The following is a 24,360-nucleotide window of genomic DNA, read 5'->3' on the forward strand; positions in this document are numbered from 1 at the left end:
TTAACCTGCTTTCTTCTGTCATGGGAATTTGTCTGCTTACTATATCTGCTCATGTAAATATGACAGGTGACATTTTGGTAAAGTGTTAGCCCGAGAACACAGTCATAAAAGGTTGAAAATATGTTGCAATATTGTTCGCATCTCTGAAACACCTTATTTAGGATCCATGTTGATCTGGGTTCTAGAACCATATCAAAGAGATCAGGACATCTGTGTGCACTAGCTAATAAAGCAAGGCTGCTGTAATGTGGTGGTTCCCAATGTTTTCTGCATTCTCTAAGGCAAGGGCAGGTTGTGGGTGACACCAAATCCTAATGTGATTGGTTGTGGTCAAGAAGACACTTTAGCTTGATAATCTTGCAGAGCTACACAGGGAGCTGTATGCAGAAACTGGCGATAAATAATGAAAAGTGAAAGTCACATGACCTTCATGGCTGTCACAGGATTCCTCCCTACCTGGTATCTGATTACACTTAAGGATCAAGTTCTAACAGCCTGCCTAGTGAATTATTAAACGCCTAATGGCATTTTCTTCCCTTCCAAGCGGATAGACATCCTTGCTGTGTGCTGTGGTACGGCAAAGGAGGTTCCTGTCCAGACTAGACTTGTAGAACTGGATTCATAAGTGGGTTTTTTGGAGAGGGAGATCAACATATCTTTTCTTCAACATTCCCTTTGCTGGGGAAAGGAATCTTTGGACCATCCAAGCTGGAGGGTATGGAGCAGTCCTACAGGTCTACAATCTCCATCTATAAGGTGAGGTTCAGTTTCTTCTTGTGCATGTTCTGGAATGCAAGAGCTGCTCTTGATTGGCTCAGAGAAACATGTGGCTTCAGGACCTTCCTTAATGGAGGAGGCCACAGCAGCAAAGAAGAGCAAGGCAGATGAAGACGATGATTTGGTTTGTTGTTTTAAATTGAGAGTCCAGATCTCAAATGGAATTTAAACCCAAGAATGGGTGGCGGATGCATTCTTTGACTCTGTCCTATCATAAGCAACATGGCAATTTACACTGACCGACAGCCCTGTCTTGATCAATCTTGTTCTGAGAACAACCAGAAGGCAGTTTCTCATTTTTGTGTGGCAATCGTGTTTACTGTAATCACTCCAGTGTTTCCCACAGCAACTACACAAAATGTGAATAATAGGCTGTGTTCCTGAAAACTTGTGTATATTTATTGGGAACGCTTGCAGGCCCCAAGTGGGTATATATACCATGCATGTGTGTAAGAAGACGGGTTTGCCAGTCACCTTTTAAAATGTTTACTGTGTGAAACGGCAGTGTCACTTTTGCCACACAAAGTGTGAACCAGCTTTCTGTTGCAGGAGGGAGAGTTTGGGCCCCCCCACATTTCAGCATTTGGTTTTAACCTCTCACAAGCCTTGTGTTGACACAGAAAATTCCCATATAGTGAAGGAAGTTGGATCCAGGTTCAGGTAACATTGAGTATTCCCCCCCCCTTTTTTTAATTGACAAGCAGGCTCAACCATGAGCAAAAAAGTTGGACAGCTTCTAAAAGGGGGCGGATTACTATCGAGTTGAGCTGTAGGTTGGTGGCAATGTGAGGAGCATTCCTACCCACTTTCTTTGGGGTTTACCGCACTTTGTATTCCCAGCGATGTATTAAGAGTTTGAAAATGTTATAAAAAACACCGCTTTAAAAGGGTTTTTGGATTCTGCAACTTATAAATGGTTGGAAAACGTCTTCACAGCTAAAGGGGCCAAACAAAGTGCGAACAGTATTTTTTATAATGTTTTCAAACTCTTAATATATCGGTGGGAATACATAGAAAGTGCGAACAGTATTTTTCAAAACGTTTTCAAACTCTTAATACATTGCTGGGAATACAAGTGCGGTAACAGCCATAATGTCTTAATGGTCCTTGGTAGTAGCACTTGGCCAAGCTGGATCAAAGTGGTCAGTGGCAGGTAGGGAGGTATTGTTCTCTGTTTAGAAGAAACTAAAAAGGCACTCAAGTAGCCAGTGTAAACCATTGGTAAGAAGGGGCCTCAAAAGTTGTAGAAAGTTAGTTGGAAAGTAGTAAAACAATGTGAAAGGTCTGGCTGTTTGGTTTAGAATGAACCATGACAAAGTCCTGTTTAAGGTGTGGTGGGGTCAAAATCCAGCCCTGAGGATGCTTGCATAGCAATGCACAGTGTTCTCAGGGCTGTCCTTTTCCAGCTTCCTGCCAGCTGGCGTGCCGGCTAGTTTCCTGCAGCCCTGTGTTTCCCAAGGGTTGATCTGCATATCCCCAGCCCAACCAAACTACATATCCCCAGCCCAACCATCCTTCTAGACTCTTAGAATATGCATGTTAAAGAATGTTACTTTCCTTTCTCTCAGAGCTCCTCGTGGTGTGCCTTCCAAATAGATCACGCTTTTATCCCATCATTATTTATTTGAGAATATTTTATCACCCTTTTCCTCCATACTTGGGAGAGGAGACAAAATGCTTTTCAAAATAAGCATAAAAATACCATTTACAATAACATACACAGCACCAAGAGCCCCAAAACAAATAAGGGGGCAATGAGTCCCAGGGCTGTCCCAGGCTGGGGGTGGTTCCACCAGCATAGTTTATACAGGGCCACAGGTTAGTAGCAGCCAAGAGCTTTTTGGCTAGCACCAAAATCTCATGCCTCTGGCCACACCTCGGTTTTAAATTACCTGCAGGAAAGGAGGGGTAAGTGCTCAGGTCAGGGCTTATTTAACTGACCTCAATGTTCCCAATTCCATCCCCTTTGAAGGCAATGTACACCAGATCTTCCATTTTAGTTTCACAACAACCCTGTGAGGTGGGTTGGATGGAGAGAGAATGAATGGGCCTAGTGTCTTTCACCAAATTTTATGGCTTAGTTGGATCTGAACCCAGTTCTCACCAGTATGACACTTTTAACCACTGCCCTTCGTAGGTTCTGGCTTCTTTATTCCTCCTCTTCAGTGAGCTTGGTGAGCTAAGCCATCACAGGCCCTCTCAATGACCTCTCCTTCTTAGCAACACACTCAAAATTCCAGCTTGCCTGAGCTCAAGTTAAAGTCTAGCTATAGTGAAACTCTCTGGCTTCTTCAAGCTTGGAAGGCAGCAGAGACATTCCCAAGGCCCAGCTCTGACATTATTGATTATGTTCCTTCTTGTTATATCATGACAAACAAGGATTGAGAATTGCTTTGCAGTAGAAAACTGGAAGTAGCTATGGTAAAAATGCTGGCCAATTCTGGGAAACCTACCCAAATGGAGGGTTAGAATATTCTACTAGATGGGTCTTTCATCAGCCTATCTGGAAGATTTTGGTTTATCACGTGGGTGGGCAATAAATGTACACAGTAGTTGCATACAGCCCCCATGCCCTCTTGTGGGAATGGGGTACATTTATTGTGAGGAAACTGCATATCCCCAGCCCACAAAACCTTACTGTTTTGCATTCGGATACAATGGGGCCAAAATATTTTTGGTGCTTGATGCTGAAATCCTTGAAAGTGCTTTCCATTATGGTAAAAACAACAACAACATATTGGCTGACAATTTGCTGCCCATTAATGGACCCTCCAAATATGTCATCATTTGAGGTAGGCTGCCTAATAGTAGGGCTGGCCCTGCTGGGGAAATATACTTTCCCCCAACCTGTAGATCTATTGCTGCTGCTGCTGACATGTGAAAAGGGGGTGCACACAGGCATCATAGGCCTATGACTAGACTTAAGACAAAATTAGCCACAAGGCCACCCAGTTCAATTGCTCCTACCTTTATTCCTTATTTTTAACTTTCTATTTTCAATTGAAATGTTTTTTTTTAATGTCAGTGTTTGTGTGTTCTCTCGGGAGGGGCCGTGGCTCAGTGGTAGAACATCTGCTTGGCACGCAGAAGGTCCCAGGTTCAATCCCCAGCATCTCCAGTTCAAGGGACTAGGCAGGTAGGTGATGTGAAAGATCCCTGCCTGGGTCCCTGGAGAGCCGCTGCCGGACTGAGTAGACAGTACTGACTTTGATGGACCAAGGGTCTGATTCAGTATAAGGCAGCTTCATGTGTTCATGTGTTCTCCTTTATTGCTCTGAAGCACAACATTTTCTATAAGGCAGTGGAAGTTTTGGCTCTTCTGCATGAGATTTCCTCTGCTGGGGTTCACATACAGTGTACTTAGTAAGTACTACCAGTTCCAATGCCACAGGATTTGCTTCCATCATGTTTTTTAAACTCCATCATGTTCCATCCAGAGATGGTGGTGTCCTCCCACCCCACCACAGCTCTGGATTGAGATAGCACAGTGCTTCGTTATTGCTTTACATCTCTTAGGCTGGCCACTTTAAAAACTTCCGTTAGAAAAAAATAGAACGGGGAAATTATCACCAGAGATTCAAACATCACCTGCTGACCATCATGAATGAAAATTCATCATTATGGTCCCCTAGTTTTGAAAACATGGCCACAGCTAGGGTTGCCAACCTCCAGGTAATAGCGGGAGATCTCCCACTATTACAACTGATCTCCAGCCGATAGAGATCAGTTCCCCTGGAGAATATGGCCCAAAAACCTCCACCCCAAAAACCTCCTGTCGGTGGCAAAGAGGGACCTGGCAACCCTAGCCAGGTCCCTCTTCACCACTGGCGGGAGGTTTTTGGGGCAGAGCCTGAGGAGGGCCAGGTTTGGGGAGGAGAGAAACTTCAATGCTATAGAGTCCAATTGCCAAAGCAGCCATTTTCTCCAGGTGAACTGATCTCTATCAGCTGGAGATCAGTTGTAACAGCAGGAGATCTTCAGCTACTACCTGGAGGTTGGCAACCCTAGTCACAGCAAAGAGATTAGAATTACATTGTCTTGTTCTACCATTTGCTTTTCATTAAATGATCCATTTCCTTAATCTTCCATGTGCAAATAGTTCATTCACAAGAATAAACAAGGGAATTATAAGTCATGCCTCTCAACTTCGACTACATAGTGTTAATTTACATGCCTTTTCTCTTTAAGGCGCCCCTGAGGCACGCCAAAAAGCTAAAAGGAATGTAGTGACACATAATGCTAACAGCAGACCTCTGTGCAGGAGACCTGAATCAGGCGATCTGATTTACACAAATGACCTACAAACAACTTCATGGAGAAGGGGATTGTGCCTGCAGGCCCACCCCACCCCACCTGCATTCTCCACATATTCTTGTTCTATAACCACATGGTAGTTGGCACTAACTTTATTATAGAGCCTTGCCTCCCATCAGGGGAATATGTTTTGTGTGGCAAAATGCACTTCTGGACCACAGCATAGAGGGAACAGTGAGTGTGGTGCCCATGAATACTGACAATAGCTACCCCTGAGCTATAGCCTCTCAGAGTTTTAGTGAGATTTATGCTAATATGTTGTATGTATGTTTTTTTTAAATCCTTCCTTGACCTGGATGGGTTAACAGAGTATCCTGGAACAGTTTAACCCGGCTCTGGAGAATCTGGTGTACCTGGGTAACAAATATGTGCGAGCTTTCCATGGTGAGTGGCGATGCTAGCTGACTCTCTAGGCCAGAAGTGAATGGCCCTGATCCTGTAACCATTTGGCCTTGTCTTAATAGCCCTGTGCAAAACATTCAGTGAAGGAGATCATGAGTCCATCTGCCAGCTCTTCTTGGTGTACTGAATGTCTACTTGCATATTTACAAGAGTGGAAATCATGTCATCAAAGGCACTGCACAAAACAGATATATAATATACCCTGCCTTTCTAGCTTCATTTTTTTAAACTCCCAAGTAAGCTTGAACAGTATTTAAATAAAAATATAACACATCAGCCAGCAACAGCAAATAGAAACAATGGTGAGATAAATAATTTCCTCAATGCATACAGGCTAATAATATAAGCTTGGCCCATAAAGGAAAGCGGAGAACACCTTACAAGTGTTCTTGAGGAGGGTTTTTCATGAGTCCTGTCCGTGGTCACCACCTGACTAACAAGACTGGGACTAGGGTTGCCAAGTCCCTCTCAGCCACCGGCAGGAGATTTTGGGGGTGGAGCCTGAGGAAGACGGGGTTTGGAGAGGGCAGGGACTTCAATGCCATAGAGTCCAATTTCCAAAGCTGCCATTTTTCCATGTGAACTGATCTCTTGGCTGGAGATCAGTTGTAATAGTGCTGATCCTCACATACACAAGGGGAGTTGGGATCAATCACTGCCCCCTCCTCTCCTCTCTCTGGGTATGCGTGACAGAGCAGGATTTAGCATGGATCACAGAGATCAGAGTGACCGCTTTCAAAATCTGAAGAATTCTAACAAAGTAATAAAAGTGCCCAGCTTGCTGGGGGTAAAGTGTAGACGACTGGGGAAGGCACTGGCAAACCACCCCCATAAACACAGTCTGCCTAGTAAATGTCATGATGTGACGTCACCTCATGGGTCAGGAATGAACCGGAGCTTGCACCTTTACCTTTAATAAAAGTACACACAACAATTGAAAAGCAACAGACTGAGCAAGGACAAAAGAAAAGGCAATAAAACCACAATCAGCTGACTCTAACTCTTACTTAAACAGGGTTGCCAACTCTGGGTTGGGACATTCCTGGAGATTTGGGGGGTGGAGCCTGGGGAAGGCAGGACTTGGGGAGGGGAAGGAGTTCAGAGGGGTGCAATGCTATTGAGTCCATCCTCCAAGGAAGCCAATTTCTACAGGGGAACTGGTCTCTGTAGTCTGGAGCTCCATTGTAATTTTGGGAGATTTCCAGGCCCCACCTGGAGGTTGGCAACCCTAACCCTAAATGAAGGGCAATTAGGATAGGCTATTGATTCTTAGCGGGTTTTTTTTTTTTTAACTATCCATTACCTTGTTTCAGTGTTTTGGGGCTTTCCCCTTTGTGACCTTAGCAACATGTGCTCAAGATGCAGTCCAGATTAGCAAGGCCACTGCTTAGAGAAGCTTGCAGTAAAATGGAGACTTGAGGAGAGGAACAGAACTTCCCAGTGTCTAGGGGTTTCATAATCTCCCCTTCTACTCATCCCCTGTGGACACTTTGCCTCTTCCTGTCTCAAGAGGAAGGTTCTCTCCTGTTGGCCCCTACAAGCTCTATAGCTAAGGGGCCTGGCTATTGTCCTTCTCCTGCTAGGGCCAGGATATTTCTATGGTACTGGATTGCTTAAGTCAGTCACACCCACTCCTCTTTTTCCTTTTCACCTCCCAGCCAGAAACAGACACTGAACATGTGCAGAGTGCAGACACAATGATAATAAACCTAGATCCAAAATCTGGGTTGTGTATGACGTTTCACCACGGTTTGTTACATTGTTCCACATATGGACAGGGATGCAATTCTGATTCCCCTCCCTAAATGTCTGCATAGAGGATTTGTATGCAGAGTTCAATCTTTGGAAGAGGAGGCTTTGCAGGAAAGGAAGTAATGAAGGGTCATGTGGATTAAAGGCATTAAAGGCAACAGGGGAAGCAGGAGGAGGGAGACACAGACGGGGGAGAAACTCACCTAGTGTTTTTCTGTCTGCAGCATTATGTGAGGCTGCTGATGTCTATTTTACAGCAATTCAGAAGATTGGGGAGCAAGCCCTACAGAGCTCTACCTCGCAGATATTGGGTAAGATCGCTGCTCCTGCCTTTCTTTTCCACAAGACATGGCCTGTAGCTCTGATGGCAATGGGAGATCACCACTCTTCTCTTGGCAGGGGCTCCTGTGCTTTTTGTGCAGCCACCAGAAATATTCACAGGTGCAGAGTATGGTCTAGTCATAGTTTATATTTTCCATATTTTGGTAGGATCGGGGGTCTGGATAGAGTTTAATGTTTAGGGTGAATGATGAAATGCCATTTTTGTGTTTCCTCTGCATGGGTGTTGAGAGAATGCACACTGTAGTGTTTTGGCAACTCTGTTCCTTTAATCTGGGCCAGGGTTTAAGACTGCCCTAGTCCAGGACTTAGTGTGAACAGGAACAGGGAGAAAGGAAGTTGTTGACATAGCAGGTCCAGACAAAGGATGGGATGTATTAAAACTGTGCTCCTGACTGAAACCATGCTGCCATCTTATTTTGATGCCTAGCATTAAGGACACAACGCACTCCTTAGCCTGTCACTTTCCTTGTGGTCTGACTGACTGTGAGCTGGCCACCAATTCATCTAGTCTATACGCATGTAAAATGAGAGATCTGTCAGAAGGGATAGAGCTAAGGATAGAGCTACCAGTGCAGGAAACATAAAGAACAGGAAAACTGGGCAACACCTGCATTATAGGTGCCATAAGATACTTTATTAAGAAAGGATTGGGCATAGACTCTTTTAAGGCAGAAGGGCCCAGGTTCAATTGCTGGCATCTCTGGCTAAAGGATCTCAGGCAGCAGAGGCTGGAAAAGACCTTTCTCTGTCTGAGGCCTGGGAAAACGGCTTTAAAAATGCTTTGAAAAGCAGCAAGATAATTTTGAAGATATTTAACCCTTTCTAGTCCCATACAGTTTACACAAGTGAACCTGATAAGCTAAAAATCCCCTATCTAAACCATTCAATTGCAGAGAGTATAAAAATATAACGATATCAGTTGGACTTTTCTCCTGAGAGATATGATCTTGTGGCGTTATCTATCATTCCCATTGAAATATTAGGCCCTTTATTGTCTCTGTGTCTTAATCGCATCTAGAGAAACTCTTTAGAGTACAAAGTGCTTTGGGAACCTTTATCCACCTTTCTGTCATCCTAACAATACCCCTGGGGTGAGTTAGTAGGAGAATGATTTTCCTCAGCCACTTAATGAGAATCATGGCTGAGCAGAGATTTGAACCTGTTGCCTCATGATCCAAACCCAACACTTTGGCACTACGAAAATGTGTCCCATATGTGTCCCTGCACAACTTGTGACTGCACAACTTGTGGCCTGCCAGGTGCTTGCCGACACCCCTGTTCCATCCTTTCCACACAGATAGCAAAACCAGGTGGTTTGTTTTGTCCTGGTGGGGTTGCCATACACTGATCCTGGGCTATGTTTAACTGGAACCAGCGTGGTGTAGTGGTTAAGAGCGGTGGTTTGAAGTGGTGGACTCTGATCTGGAGAACCGGGTTTGATTCCCCACTCCTCCACATGAGCAGCGGAGGCTAATCTGGTGAACTGGATTTGTTTCCCCACTCCTACGCACAAAGCCAGCTGGGTGACCTTGGGCTAGTCACAGCTCTCTGAGAGCTCTCTCAGCCCCACCTACCTCACAGGGTATTGAGGGGAAGGGAAGGTGATTGTCAGCTGGTTTGATTCTTCCTTAAGTGGTAGAGAAAGTCGGCATATAAAAACCAACTCTTCTTCTTCGTGAGTCACAAGTTCAATGGCTTTGCATATGTAATTGCTCGTGATAAGCAGAAGAAGGAAATCCTTTCATTATGACTGTCCTGCTTTCTTTGAAGGTGAAATTTTGATACAGATGTCCGACACCCAAATGCACTTGAACCGCAACCTGGAAGTAGTTGTGAGTATCTTGGAGGCATAAATATGAAATTATAGGAAGACATATAATTCGGTGGAAAGAATTGCAACTGAGAATGACTTTCCAGTGGTATGTCTGTTGCAGAGGTGGGCCATTAACTCAAGTTTCCCAGAACCACGTCTAATTCTCTATCTGCTAGGCCATACTTGTTCTCCGGAGCGTGCATCACTAGGCAGCCCTAGGCAACTGACATGGGTGCCAGAGGTGGAGGGACACCAACCAGCTCTGCCCCCCCAACCACGGAGTCTGGATGTGCTGTGGCAACTGGTACCCCAGGAGGTGCCCCTGGCCCCAGCGGATGGCTGTGGTAGGATTGTCAGGCCCAGCAAGAGGGAGACCAGGGGCAGGAGGGTGGAGATATGGGAGTCTCTGGCAATTCCTAGAGAGGCGTGACATCACTGATGGCGATTTTAAAAATTCCTTCCCCCACCACCTACGGTCACATTGTTATGGCATCCTCACAGGCCCACGGCGTAACAACATGGCAATCCTAGGCTGTGGGATGAATGCCTAGTGGGATGAATGCCAGGGCAGCCCTGGCCCTCTTCCCCTTTTCCTTGCTGCCCTGCTGCTGCTGCACAAGAATACAAGGAGAGTGGATGGTGGCTTCCTGCCCTGGCTTCCTGCTATTACAACTGATCTCCAGCCGATAGAAATCAGTACACCTGGAGAAAATGGCCGCTTTGGCAATTGGACACTATGGCATTGAAGTCCCTCCCCTCCCCAAACCCCACCCTTCTCAGGCTCTGCCCCAAAAACCTCCCGCCAGTGGCGAAGAGGGACCTGACAACCCTATGCCTTGGTGTGGGGGGGGAGGGAGGAAGGTGGGAGGCAGTCTCCTGCCTTAGGGATTGAGCAGGGCAGGCAATGGCTTTTCACTGCATGTTGGTTAGGGTTGCCAGCTCTGAGTTGGGAAATACCTAAAGATTTTGGGGGTGGGGCCTGAGGAGGGCGTGGTTTGGAGAGGGAAGGGACTACAATGCCATAGAGTCCAATTGCCAAAGCAGCCATTTTCTCCAGGTGAACTGATCTCCATCACCTGGAGATCAGTTGTAATAGTAGGAGATCTCCAGCCACCACCTGGAGGCAGGCAACCATAATCTTGTCCATGAGGGGGGTAAAGTCAATGGTTGTCTGGGGCATCAAAAGTGGTTGGTCTGGCTCTGGCTGTAGGAATCACCAGAAATATGGTAAAGCCACAGCGTTTCTGGCGATTCCTAGAACTACCCTAGGTCACTTCCGGGTTTTCCTTGGAAGTGATGTAGCAGCACAGATGACATTGCCTTATCTGGCACCCTACTCTGGCCTTAAATAGGCTCAGATGGGAGCAACTCTGCATAGGATTACTCTGTTGCAATATCCAATTATTATGCCATGTGACTGAGTGGCGCAGTTAAGGCTGCAAATCTCCAGGCAGCGCCTGGAGATCTCCCAGAATTACACCTAGGCTTGCCAGCTCTGTGTTGGGAAATTCTTGGAGATTTGGGGGTGCATCCTGGGGGAGGTGGGATTTGAGAAGGGGAGAAAGTTCAGTGGGGTATAATGCCATGCTGTCATTCCTCCAAAGCAACCATTTTCTCCAGGGAAATTAATCTCTGAAGACTGGGGATCATTTGTAATTCTGGGAGATTCCCCAGAACGCCCCCCCCCCCTGGAAGTTGGCAAACCCCCTATCAAAACTGATCTCCAGACTACAGAGATCACTTCTCCTGGAGAAAATGGCTGGATTCTATGGCATTAAATTTAAAGGCATTAAACCCTGCTGAGGTCCCTCTCCTCGCCAAAGACTGCTCTCCCCACCCCCAGATCTCCAGGAATTTCCCAACCCACAGTTGTCAACCCTAGGTGCAGCGGTTTCTAATTATTCCCTTCTTTTGAGCAGGCCCAGAGCTTTCATGTAGACTTGCTGCAGCAAATGGAAAAAAACACCAAACTGGATATGCAGTTCATCAATGTGAGTGACGGGCCAACTCTTGGCATGTTTCTGTCCACCCTACACATACTTTGGTTCTCACATCTCCTCTCTGGCCCTGGGTATGCCATCAGCTGCATAGAAATTGCCTTTGCCTGTAGCTAGGGTTGCCAACCTCTAGGTGGGGCCTGGAGACCTCTTGGAATTACAGCTGATCTTCAGACTACAGTAATCAGTTTTCTTGGAGAAAATGGCTGCCTTGGAGGGATGGACCATCTGAGGTTCTTCCGCTCCCCAGGCTCCACTCCTGAGTTCCCAGGAATTTCCCAGGTCAGAGCTGGCAACCCGACTTGTAGCATGGCTTTATATTTGTTTTTTGTGTTCTGAGGTCCAGTGTGCACCAAGACAAATGTAAACAATTTGGATCATTTCTCTTACTTTCTGGAGTTTAGTAGTTAATGTTTTCAAATTCTGGCAAGTGATTGTGCAGCAAGTAGGCTTTTTTTCCCTCCTCAGCCATGAATTCAAGCTTTTCTCTCTTCGCTATGCCTGCATGTAGGACAGCCGCCAGCGATATGAGAAGGAATACCGAAGGAGAGCTGCCAACCTCGACAAATGCATGTCAGACCTATGGAGAATGGAAAGAACGCGAGACAAGAATGCCCGAGAGATGAAGGTGGGGAATAATAAGAAGACTAAAGAAAATTCAAAGAAAGGAGATGGGCAGAATGTCTGGCACTGGCACACTGCAAACCTAGGATTTGCAGAGGACGGGTTTGTGTGGAACTCCGATCTGGTTGTGGCACAATGCCAGGTTCTGTCTAGGCATCGCATCCAGTGCTTGTATCAACTGGCCACACAAAGGGACCAGTTGATTAATTTGTCACCTTGCCAGATGATCATTGTGACTGCTGTGAGGTAACTTTCTCACACACACACACCATCGCAGAATGAAAAATGGAAATAGCCAATGGTCGGAAAGAGAGCAGGGTACAAATCTAATAAAACAAAGAAGTAATTAAATAAATGAGAGTTACTGGAGAAATACTTCCCCACACAGCCAGCTGTGTAGAGTAGCTAGGATCTAGACTTTCCTGCAGGAAGGTCGGATGGCCTGACAGCAATTTCCTGTTCAGAGTACCAGCTCACGCTCATTCTTTCTCCCTCACCCAACTCCAGGAAAACATGATGCTCTTGCGCACGGAGATGCAAGTTTTTGTCAGTGAAAGTCAACAGGCCGCTGAGCTGGAGGAGAAACGCCGCTATCGTTTTCTAGCAGAGAAGCACCATTTACTATCCAATACCTTCCTTCAGTTCTACAACAGGGTGAGGAGAGGCGTGTGTGTGAGAGAGAGGGGGGAAAAATCTAACTATTGGCATATTTAGATTGCGTGAATATTTGATTTGACATCAAAGGGAATCTGGTGAGATATCTTTTGAAAGAGGAAAGGAGGAAGCCCATGGCTGGTTGTCTTCTGATAAATCACGAAAGCCAATGGCTCCTGGCTATATCCATATAAAGGTAAAGGTCCCCTGTGCATTCCTGACCCATGGGGTGACGTCACATCCCTACATTTCCAAGGCAGACTTTGTTTACGGGGTGGTTTTCCTTTGCCTTCCCCAGTCATCTTCCCTTTACCTCCAGCAAGCTGGGTACTCATTTCACCGACCTCAGAAGGATGGAAGGCTGAGTCAATCTTGAGCTGGCTACCTGAAACCCACTTCCATCGGGATCGAACTCAGGTCGTGAGCAGAGCTTTTGACTGCAGTACTGCAGCTTAACACTGCGCCACGGGGCTCCTATAGGTTATATCCATAGGTGAAGCATATGTATTGCCATGATGTATGACTCAAGCATGGTTACTCATGGAAGATGACACTTAAAGGAGAATGCAGTACTGTGTGCAAAACCTTAAGCACCCTACCTTTCAGATTTGAAAAACAGCAACTGATGGAAACTTAGAAGAAAATATATGGAGGTATTTTTCTAAAAGTGCAGAAATCGGAGGAGGGTTGGGGTTTCATTGGCTAGATAATGAGACCTGTCTTCAACACAGCTTTCAGTCCTTTGCTGTGATGGTAGGGTTGTCAACTTTGGCTTAGAACATTCCTGGAGATTTAGGGGTAGTACCTTGGGATGGCAAAGTTTGGGCAGAGGAGGGAACACAGCTGGGCAGTGATGCCATAGAGTTCATCCTTTGAAGCTGCTGCTTCCTCCAGGGGAAACTCATCTCTGTTGTCTGGAGATCAGTTGTAATTCCATGAACACTCCAGGCCCCACCTGGAGGTTGGTAATCCTACATGGTGGCCAGTCGTCCTTTCCCCCTGTTTTATAGATTTCTCTCTCTCTCTAAAATTTGAGAAGTTCCAGCTTTTGTTGCCCAAGGCTGTATATGGGTTCTTGGCAAAAGAGCTAAAAAGGAAATTCCATTTTAGCATGATAAAATAAGAATGCCTACTAAACGAGCAACATAACCAAGCTATGCATATTAAACAAATAAATGCTGGCATGTCCAAGTCACAAACTCTGTTCCAAATGCAAAATGTGGGCGTGGGTTTGGCATTCAGGAGGCAGTGGGCGTGGGTTTGGCATTCAGGAGGCAGAATATGATGGGATGTCTGATACTGGAGACCTCTTCTAATGGCGGGGGTGGGGGGGAGAGCACTTCTTCTATCTTGGATTAACTTTCAAAATTCAGCATTCCTGAACTAAGCAGGATCATGCCATTTTTAGTGAGCATTGAACCTAGGGTTGCCAACCTCCAGGTACTAGCGGGAGATCTCCTGCTATTACAACTGATCTCCAGCCGATAGAGATCAGTTCACCTGGAGAAAATGGCCACTTTGGCAATTGAACTCTATGCCATTGAAGTTCCTCCCCAAACTCTGCACTTTTCAGGCTCTGCCCCCAAAACCTCCCTCCAGTGGCAAAGAGGGACCTGGCAACCCTAGCTGAACCTCAAGTTTTTTGAATTCTGAAAAAAAATGTTGGCAAAACCCAAAGGTTAGATCTCTATTGGCTGTCGGTTTGCCTCTGTGCACAATTTATAGTAGTGGTTTTGACTTAGAAAGTTATACGCAACCTGGGACCTTCATTGCCTTTTTCTGTATGTAAACGCCGCCCCCCCACCCCAGCACCTCAGGTCATTACTTAAGGTTGTGCTCGATGTGTACCAGTGCTCTGAAGGGAGATGGGAGAGCACCAGAGGCCGGGCCCTCTTGGTGGTGAGGTTACTCTTATGAAATCCCTCCTCACCGTGGCTTGCTTATGCTTCTATAGGCTCTAAACCAGTGGTTCCCAACCTTTTTTTGACCAGGGACCACTAGGACTTTTTTGTTCGGTGCAGGGACCCCAAGGTTCAAAATAAAAATTCCGAGAATTTGAAAATAAACTTTAATCATAACTGTTAGTTAAACATTAAACTTAGAATAATATTTGAATATATATTTTTATAATAGAGAACTTTTAATTGAAAATATTAATTTATTATGGGTTTATAACTTTGTTTCGTGGACCTTAATTTAGTTCTCGCAGACCCCTGGGGGTCCGCGGACCCCCGGTTGGTCTAAACAAAGATGTTTTATTCGCTCCAGTCTTTCAACCTGCTCTTAGAGTTAGCTACCCTACCCTAATATTAGTCGTTTGTGATTTTGCAGGCTCTTTCTAATACTGCCCTGACCTGGATAGGCCAGGGTAGCTTGATTTTGCCAGACCTTAGATGCTAAGCAGGGTCAGCCCTGGTTAGTGTTTGGATGGGAGACCGCCAAGGTAATCCAGGGTTGTGGCACAGAGGCAGACAATGGCAAACTCCCTCTGAATGTCTCTTGCCTTGAAAACTTTATGAAGTTGCCATAATGGGAAAAGAATAAAAAAAGGATATTTATGAAATTATCATGTTTTAAAGATATTCTGTTATAACTACCATATTTGCCATGCAATGTTTTGTTGATGTTTTATTGTTTTATTGGTTTTGTTGATCTTTTATTGTTTATGTTGTAAGCTGCTTCAAATATAGTTATGAAGAGAAGTGACATATACACATTTTAAATTATTAAAAAAAACACCACCTAAGAGGAATTTGAGCTCAGCCAGCATGTAATCCTTGCTGTTGTTGTCTGGGGCGAAAGCTCCCTCCAGCCCAGCCGATCAGCCAAGCCATTGGTGTGTCAGGGGGTGTGAGGGACAGGAGGCTGTCAATGAAATTTGTAGGTCAAACAAAGCAACAAGCCACATGGAAAGTACACTAAAGTCCCGACATTTATCCTGGCCTGCGATTATGTTTGCAATGACCATTGTTACTGCCATGCAAGGGAAAGGATCTGTTCCTCTCAAACACTGAAGCATAGACATGTTTGTTGATGTGTGAGGCCTGACCCAATTCCTCCCAATCCTTTAAAGAGGATTGGCCATGACTTTATGCTTCTTCAGTATGCTGACTCCATTACTGTTTTCTTTACTCCTGCTAAGTCCCGGGGCATCATCCAGAACAAGTCACCATTGTGGAAGGAGCAGTTGGAGGCCAGCCGCAATCCTGTCCCAACCTTGCTTAGCGCTCCCCACAGCCAAGGCCACCCGTCAGGCCGCCTGACTCCTACCCACCTTGAGACGGTAAGGAACATGATCGTAACCCATAGCCCTCTATGAGAAACGGTTCCTGAAACAAGTGACTGTGATGTAGAGTTGTCCAGGAAAGGAGGCAAACAACACCAGTCCTTTCCTGTTATCGTTTCTTTATCTAGCATATTAATAGCCTACGTTTCCACAGTTCAGTTTATCAGGGGCGGTCTCAGTAACCATTTATGCAGGGTCAATTTTGATGCTCGCTCAAAGCTCTTTTTAAAAATGCAACCTTTAAAATGCTTATTCACGGTCCCGACGCAAAAGGAGAAATTTCACCCGCCCACTTGCCTGCTTCTTTGTTCCTTACATTAACCAACTGCAGTTTGCATAGCTAACACGCGGCTGTCATTTTGCATGGTTCCTTGAGGGTATTCTTCGGTGTGGGGGCGGAGCAAACACAAAAGGTCGCATTAAAGGGGCTCTTAAGAAATGTGAAGTAGGTACGCGCCGGCTTTGCAGTCACTTCCTGAATGACAGTTCAGCGTTATATATTCAGGGCACTTCAGCCTGGAACACGCTGCTAATTACCAAGCATAAATGGCCAGCGATTCTGGGACCCTGAGCAAAAGTCCAGGATGGGGCCTGAGAATTGCTGCTCACTAGAGCCAAGCAAGGGGAACCCTTGCTTCGTGTGAGGTGGGTAGGAGTTGTCACTGGAAACTGGCTGCCCGAGATCCAAACAGAGCAGACACAAATGGCTGCTGCTGAACCAGCTGCCTGAGCCCTGGATGGGGCAGGTGTGAGTGGCGGTCGCTGCGAGTGGGCAGTCCGAGCCCCGAACAGAACAGGTGAGAATAGTGGCAGAGGGAGCTCGTTCTTTTCCCTCCTTCCTTCGGGATGGGGGGTTGGGGCCGTGGACAGCCCCTCTCTCCAGCACGGGATCTGGGACAGCTGCCCCCATTGCCCACTGGCTAAGACCTTCTCTGCAGTCTATAAGGCAGCTGACAAAACTCTATCTAAAATTCAGTTCTGAGGGAAAATTAATGTTGTATTTAATGACCAAAATTGTATTTAATGACCAAAACAGCAGCAGGATAACTGAAGTATGAGCTATCTCAGTTAAAAGCTTTTTTCAAATAAGCTTGGTACCAAACTGAACACTGAAAAGGAGCCAAGGGTTTGTTTCTAAGCAGATTATTCCACAGCCTGGGTGTCACCTGAGAAAGCCATGGTCCCCAGCAGTCACCAGTCTGACATCTGAAGACAGGAGAGCCTTCAGTTATGACCTTAATAAAGGGGCGGACTGATGTGAGAGGAATGATGGCAATTGGAGGGGGAACCATTTTTTACAGGGTCAAGACATCACCAGAATGTTTCTTTTCTCTATGATGCTTTTATTTGTGCTCATGGAAGATCTATTATGGGGTGGACTGGCCTGAGAAAGCCCCAAAGAGGTCCATGGGTGTAAGAGACTGAGCTGCTGCAGCCTGGCCAGAAACACAACCACTACATTCCTTGGCCGCTTATGTTTTGAACTGTGTGTTTCGCCATTCCATAGTCACACCATACAAGTACAGGAATTTGGACTGAATACAGTGTTCAGCTTCCTGAGAATCTAATGTTTTGAAATGAAAAACAGAATTCTGGCAGTTAAAGCTGCCAAGGCAGAATTGAAAGTCTGTACAAGTGAGCACAGAGGGGGCTGCACCAACTTGCAAAATAAAATAAAAAAGAAACACATGACATATGCAAAAGTTCTATGTAGTACTGCATCGGATTGCCAATATGTGATTCAAGCATGAAATGTTCATCAGGGTAAAGGATTTACTGTTTTCTCTGGTAAGCTTCAGGGCAAACCGCTTGTTGACAGCTTAATGTTCTCTGTAGCTTACCATAGAAAGCAGTAATTCTTTTCCCGTGAGGAAAAGACTTTTTAAAAACTTGTGGGACAATTTGAGGCATTGTCTCATGGAATAAAAACTTTTCCACCGGTTGTGATAGAATCATAGAGTTGGAAAGGGCCATATAGGTAGGGTTGCCAACTGCCAGGTAGTAGCAGGAGATCGCCTGCTAATTCAACTGATCTCCAGCCGATAGAGATCAGATCACCTGGAGAAAAATGGTCGCTTTGGCAATTGGACTCTATGGCATTGAAGTCCCTCCCCTCCCCAAACCCCGCCCTCCTCAGGCTCCACCCCCAAAATCTCCTGCCGGTGGCGAAGAGGGACCTGGCAACCCTACATACAGGCCATCTTGTCCGACCCCCTGCTCAATGCAGGATCAGCCTAGAGCATCCCTGACAAGTATTTGTCCAGCCGCCACTTGAAGACTGCCAACGAGGGGGAGCTCACCACCTCCCTAGGCAGCATATTCCACTGTTGAACTACTCTCACTGTAAAAAAATGTTTCCTAATATCCAGACGGTACCTTTCTGCCTGAAATTTAAACCCATTGTGGTCTATTGTGGTCTCTGCTGGGAGCAATATTAGATGATATGTTTTTTTTGCCACAGGTCGAGTTGAGGTTCCCTGAATCAACTCAGATCCTCTTACACTCAGACAGCTCCTACTAGGAATTAAGTTCCCAAGTGTGTCAGGGCCCAGTTTTTATCACGACTTTGACACGGGGGGGGGGGGGCACATGCAGCCCCCTCATGGACAAATAATGCTCTCCCAGAGCTGTCCGTGGGATGGGAAAATGGCGCAGGGAAAGGCAGAAGCCTACTAAAAACAAGCTGGGCTTATGGTTGAGGCCAGCGACGGTTCTTGTTATAATTACTGGCTTCCCTATTCCTCACCCCCCCTTTCCCTGTTGCTGCGCACCACCTCTTCTATACCACCTTAGGGGATGGTTAGATTCATCTGCCGCCTGCAGATTGCTATTTTTGGAGCTTTAGCACCATTGAGTGGCATTATTGGGCTATTTTACATTGTATTTTAAATTACATTTTTAATGGGTTATTGTTTTATTATATTTTAGTTTGTGTAAGCCGCTCTGAGCCCGACCTTCGGGTTGGGGAGAGCAGGGTAGAAATGTTATAAAATAAAAACATACAAATAAAAAGAAGAGCTTACTATTTCTATTCTTTTTAATGTGGGGAAGAGCTGCTCATAGATCTTCCAATGTCACATTCAGTTTAGCCTATATTCTTATTTATTTATTTATTTATTTTTGTGTTTCTAGCCCGCCCTCCCCTGGCAAGGCCGGGCTCAGGGCGGGTTACAACACCAAAATTTCCAATATAACAATAACAACAAAAGATATAAAACCATAAAACCACAGAACAACCCGACAGAATTCTGACAGAAAGGATGTCAGTGTGTCTTTAGGAGGCATTTGTCATTCATCTCTTTGAGGTGTCTCCTGCTATAGGATTTTCTCTGATCAGGGTGTTGTTTTTTGTGGGACAGTTCCTGTATTGTGGAACAGCTTTCTTGAGACTGTTAGGAATGGATGTCAGATAGTGGTCATGAGCAGTTCTAAACTGGTGTCTAGTTTTATTTTTATTTTTATGTATATTGTGGTTTTATTGTAAGTTATTTGAAGTTTCAGTTTTTGTTGTATGCCTTTTTGGGTCCCTGTTATTGGGGGACATTTTAATTAAAAAATGAATAAATTTTCAACACCCTTCATTGTCTTGTTCTAGCCTCAGAGACCCATGAGTGATTTCAGCACACTGATGACAGGACGAAGCTCCAGCCCTTTCCCCCAGGAGACTGTGGAAATTATGCCTTCTCCTCAGACAGAACCAAAGAGGAGATCCCTGCCAAGAACGTCTTCTGCTGGTAAGAGGGGAGGGGAACTAAAAGGCCTTCCAGCGTGTCTCATCTAATGGGAGATAAGGAATCTCAAACAACAAACATTTCCCCAAAATGCCCGGTATATGTAGGTGAGGCTGTGACATTCAGCCAGGGCAGTGAAGCTGGGTAAGCACGTGGCCTAAATGTAGTAATTTATCATAGGCTATTTATGCAGGGTTGATTCTGCTCCTCGCTCAATGCTGATTTTTTAAATCCAACCTTTAAAATGACTATTCATGGTCCCGATGCAAGAAGAGAAAGTCAAACAAATTCCACCCCCCCACATTCGCCTGCTCCTTCGTTCCTTTGTTTGCATAGCCATTAGCAATAGTCGTTCGCACAGCTAAGCAGTGGCTGTGATTCTGCATGCTTCCTTCAGTGAATGCTTCGATGCAAGGGTGGAGCAAATACAAAAGGTCACATTAAAGGGGCTCTTAAGAAATGCGAAGCAGGTATGCGCCGGTTTCGCAGTGACGTCTGGAATGACAGTTCAGCGTGAAGAGATTAAAAAAATATGCGGGGCACTTCAGCCTCGAATGCACTGGTAATTCGGCCATAGAAAATATCCAGGGCATGTCCAGGGTCTTTTATAAGTGGCATTTGAGATATATGTGGAACTATCCCATTTCTCAAGTCAACGAGGCATCAAGCAGCACTGTAACTTCACTCAGTTATTCTGTCTCTTGCAGGTTCCCTCTCCACCGGCCAACGTTCTCGTTCTAGCTCCTTTGGAGAGCAGGCAGGAGGAGGGAAAGAAGCAGGGAGCAAAGAGGAGAACAGCAATAGTGTGCTGAAAGTCCGAGCGATAGCACCTCACTCTGCTGGTTCCAACCGGACTCTTTTGCAGTTTAGCCTTGGAGACATAGTTATCGTGTTGATACCAGAAGCACAGAATGGCTGGCTTTATGGCAGGCTGGAAGGCACATCCACGTAAGTGTGCTCAGATTCACGTCCATGGATTTGGGGTGGGCTGAGAAAGCTTTTGGCGAAATCACCCTTCACTGGCATTGCTGACCAAGCAGATTCTTCCTTCATGGGGGACTTATCTTTAAGAAATAGGTTCAAATTGAACCCTTAGTATACAGAGGTGCCATATGGTGAAAGGAAGAGACAAACAGTTTTCATTGTTAAACTGTATTGACTGGAAAGCTAAATACAAAAAGAATCAGATATTTTTCACCTTATGGTGAGGTTTCTCCATCAAACACCAAACATAAAGAGTACTTACGCAGCCTAAGAGAGGCAGGTGCTCTTATCTTCAAATCACTCTGTCAGATTGGTATAAGTGAATTCAGAGGACCAAAGTATCCCAGGTTTACAGGCTAAATCCCTCTGACATCATTTAGAGACAATGGTCATTTCTGCACAGGTTATCTGCCCTGTGTTCAATGCTTTTGGGAAGATTTTTTTTCCTGCTTCCCCACAGCATTGTGCAGTATTCGTGCACCTCCAGGGTGTTTCCTCAGCATTTCTCCGATCCTTCTTAAACCTGCATTGTTCCAAAGTTTTGGGAAAGATTGCAATAAAGCTGGGATGTCCGCTATGTATGTGGGAAAATTTGGATTTTCTCGCTCATATGGCAGCCATTGTCCCTGACCCTGTTCTTACAACAGCCATTTCTGCCCCCCCTGCCACCAGGGGGCTTTTTATTATTTTTAAATCATCACCAGAATATCACTATATTGATATACTGTTGTAACAATAGGTGTGGCAGATTCTCTGAATTCTCACCTTTATTTTTTAAGTAAGTCTCCCACCCTTGCCCTTACAGAGATATAAGAGAAAAGGCATGTCCTCACAAGAGAAGAGGAAAGAGACTTGCTTTTTAAAAAGCAAAAGCTGGGAATTCAGAGAACCTGCTACACTTTTTATTACAGTGGTATATTGATATACCAGTATTCTAATGCCGATTTTTTTTATATTGCAAAAGCCCTGGTGGCCTGGATCCAGCCCATTGGCTTGTACCCAATGCAATCAGCTATAGGAGTGAACCTTGCAGAGCATGACTTTCCTGCTTTCCCCTCCCCCTGCTGCCCATGGAGGCTCCTGAAATTATGTTCCTGAAGGTCACTGGACCCTCAGGAGTAACATAGGTGGCAAACTGGGGTGTGTGCAGTGCAAGGGGGTAGGGGTGAAAATCACTCCTCCTTCTGTCAGTGGAAGTGCCCTTCCATTGCTGGAAACAAGAAGTAGGACGCAAGACACCAAGACTCTATTCATACATCATAAGCAAAGCATGGTTTGGAGAGGTGGCATAAAAGGAAACTGGGAAATGCCCTGCCATGCACCTGGCATTTGAGAAAATAGAGGGGTGGTCACAGTTTGTTTGTGATAAGAGCCTAGTTTGTTCTTCAACTCACGTGCTCCCTCCTCTCCAAGAATGTGGAGCTGAGACCAAAAGTTTCCTAAATCAGGATGTTTTCTACATAACCTCAGTTTGCTGTGACATCCATATTCAATCCACACAGTTCTCTCTGATGCATTAATTAATTAATTATGCTTTTTGTAGTCTTCCTTTCTCACTGAGATTCAAGACATCTAGGTGACTCTTGTTGGGTTGAAGTATAAAGCTTGTAACATCTAAAGCAGGGTTCAATAATCATGGGGTAAGAATGGGGTAAGAATGCCAAGCCCCAAGGTATGGGTACCATTCTCATGTATCATGTAGGGAACTTGAAGAGAATGTGATGTAGTTATTAAAAGACTGGACGAGGCCTTTTGTGCATGCCTGTTTCCCTTGCAGTCGCCCCACTCACACTATTTTGGGGCTTTGTTTTAATAAACATGCATTTTCCAACCGTCAGAGGTTGCCTCCCTCTCTCCCGCGTTTCCCCCGCGTTTTCTGGATGCTGTTTCAGCCAGTATCCAGAAAACACCGGCAAAACATGGGGGGTGGGCGGAGCGAGGCGACCTCTGATAGTGGGAAAATGCATGCATAGTCAAAACAAAGCCCCGAAGTAGTCAGGGAGGGGGGTGACCGCGAGGGAAACAGCCATGCATAAAAGGCCCGAGTTTCCAATCCTTGCTTTACCAATGGAGCTCCCATGTTCCCATGAGCCAATCACTGTCAGCCTAGCTGACCTCATAAGGTTGCTGTGAAGAAAAAAATGGGGTGGGCATCGTGTACAACACACTGAGCTATTCGGCAAAATAAAAAGGTACGACTTATTTTTTTTGAAAGGCCTGGCTGATGGAGTCCATAATGGGCAGCTGTTGCCATCTGTATGAGAGGGAAGGCGGCATGGTATAGTCCGATCTCGTCAGATATTGGAAGCTAGGCGGGGTCGGTACTTGGAAGGGAGACTTCCAAGGAAGACTCTAGAGGAAGGCAATGGCAAACCACCTCTGCTTCTCACTTGCCTTGAAAGCCCTTGCTGGGGTCGCCATGAGTCGACTGTGGTTTGATGGCACTTTGTCCACACATTGCCATCTGTCTTTGGTTTTAGGAGTGGTTGGTTCCCTGAAGCTTTTGTGAAGCCATTGGAGGAGGTGAGAGAACCCGAGGAGAACATCCCCAGGTAACATTGAACTTGAGCTGCATATATTCTGAAGTTCACATGTGCTGGTCTTTGTTCTCATATGGAGTCTTGTCCAGGGTAGGGCCAGCCTTTTTTTTTTTTGGAGCAGACAGACAGGGCACACCTCTGCCTTCTGCGTTGACATGGAGAAGGAAGGGAAGGCAGATGAAGAAGGAAGATAGCGAGGAGTGTTGCAATTAGGAGGGGTAGGGTTTCAGGGCAAGGGGGGGGATGATGCTGGGAAAGGGGGCAGAGATGAGCCAGGCCTCAGTAAGTGTTATTAGATATCAAGGCCAGTCCCAATCAAATGTAGTTTGAAGTAATGGTTCTGGCCAGTTTTAAGGTTATACAACAACAACAACCTTTATTGCTCATTGACAAGGTCTTAAGCATTGACATTGTATGGAAAAACTGTTCTACAAAAACAACATGATCCCTTAAAGCTTGGTATAAAATAGAACCATTTTATTGAGACAATTTTAAGGCCATTACATGCATTAAATATTTTGCAACCTGGTAAATTTTCCTCGGTATCAGCATCGAGGTCAGATGAAAGAAACGGCATAACACACAATATGTGTTAACAATACTTGCTTTTCTTAGTGAAAAGCAGCTGCAGGAGGAGATGGGTTTTGTGTGTAACTCTTTGCTTGTTGCTTTCTTTCTCCTAATCTCCCTCTCCCCTGCTATTCCCCCTCCTGAGTTCCAGACAGTTGTTTTTTGAGGGTAAAATACATTTGGAACCCCTTGTGGAGGGTGGGAGAGAAGCAGCCTGCGGTGTGCCTGACCTGGCCTGTGAACGCACTAGCAACTTACCTCACAATTTAAACGTGTCCAGTACACAAGCATCCAACACGACTTAAAATTTTTGTTCCCGCCGCAACACCTTCCTCCGCTGAATTAGATAAAATTCGTATGTTTTCCCCTCGCACTCCCCGATTTAGAGCATATTTTTTTGAAGAGAAACGGGGGCAGCGCTTCCGCCATCACAGTAATGACCGCCGTCAAATTCCCATGCTTGCGCGGCAGCATTCACGCGCCAGCTCGAAGGAGCATTGTGATTGGCTGAGGTGGTAGCCTGCCGCGCATGCCCACTCGGTGCTCGAAACAAGGACAGCGATTGGTCCAGCGT

The 24,360-nt window shown here is 45.6% G+C and overlaps 1 protein-coding gene across 1 annotated transcript in view; it reads left to right on the plus strand.

Moving 5' to 3' along the window:
* Positions 1 to 694: 694 nt before the first annotated feature.
* BAIAP2L2 (BAR/IMD domain containing adaptor protein 2 like 2) overlaps positions 695 to 24,360 on the plus strand; it is a 33,560-nt gene continuing 9,894 nt past the window's right edge. Inside the window, exons 1-11 of the mRNA XM_056847412.1 lie at positions 695 to 756; positions 5,400 to 5,475; positions 7,470 to 7,556; positions 9,358 to 9,419; positions 11,320 to 11,391; positions 11,909 to 12,025; positions 12,529 to 12,675; positions 15,818 to 15,958; positions 19,557 to 19,695; positions 20,400 to 20,640; positions 23,157 to 23,228. Coding sequence (XP_056703390.1) covers positions 718 to 756; positions 5,400 to 5,475; positions 7,470 to 7,556; positions 9,358 to 9,419; positions 11,320 to 11,391; positions 11,909 to 12,025; positions 12,529 to 12,675; positions 15,818 to 15,958; positions 19,557 to 19,695; positions 20,400 to 20,640; positions 23,157 to 23,228 — 1,193 coding nt within the window. The 5' untranslated portion in view covers positions 695 to 717. The remainder of the gene's footprint in view (positions 757 to 5,399; positions 5,476 to 7,469; positions 7,557 to 9,357; positions 9,420 to 11,319; positions 11,392 to 11,908; positions 12,026 to 12,528; positions 12,676 to 15,817; positions 15,959 to 19,556; positions 19,696 to 20,399; positions 20,641 to 23,156; positions 23,229 to 24,360) is intronic.

Source organism: Euleptes europaea, chromosome 3 (assembly GCF_029931775.1).
Source record: "Euleptes europaea isolate rEulEur1 chromosome 3, rEulEur1.hap1, whole genome shotgun sequence".
NCBI classification, from domain to species: Eukaryota; Metazoa; Chordata; class Lepidosauria; order Squamata; family Sphaerodactylidae; genus Euleptes; species Euleptes europaea.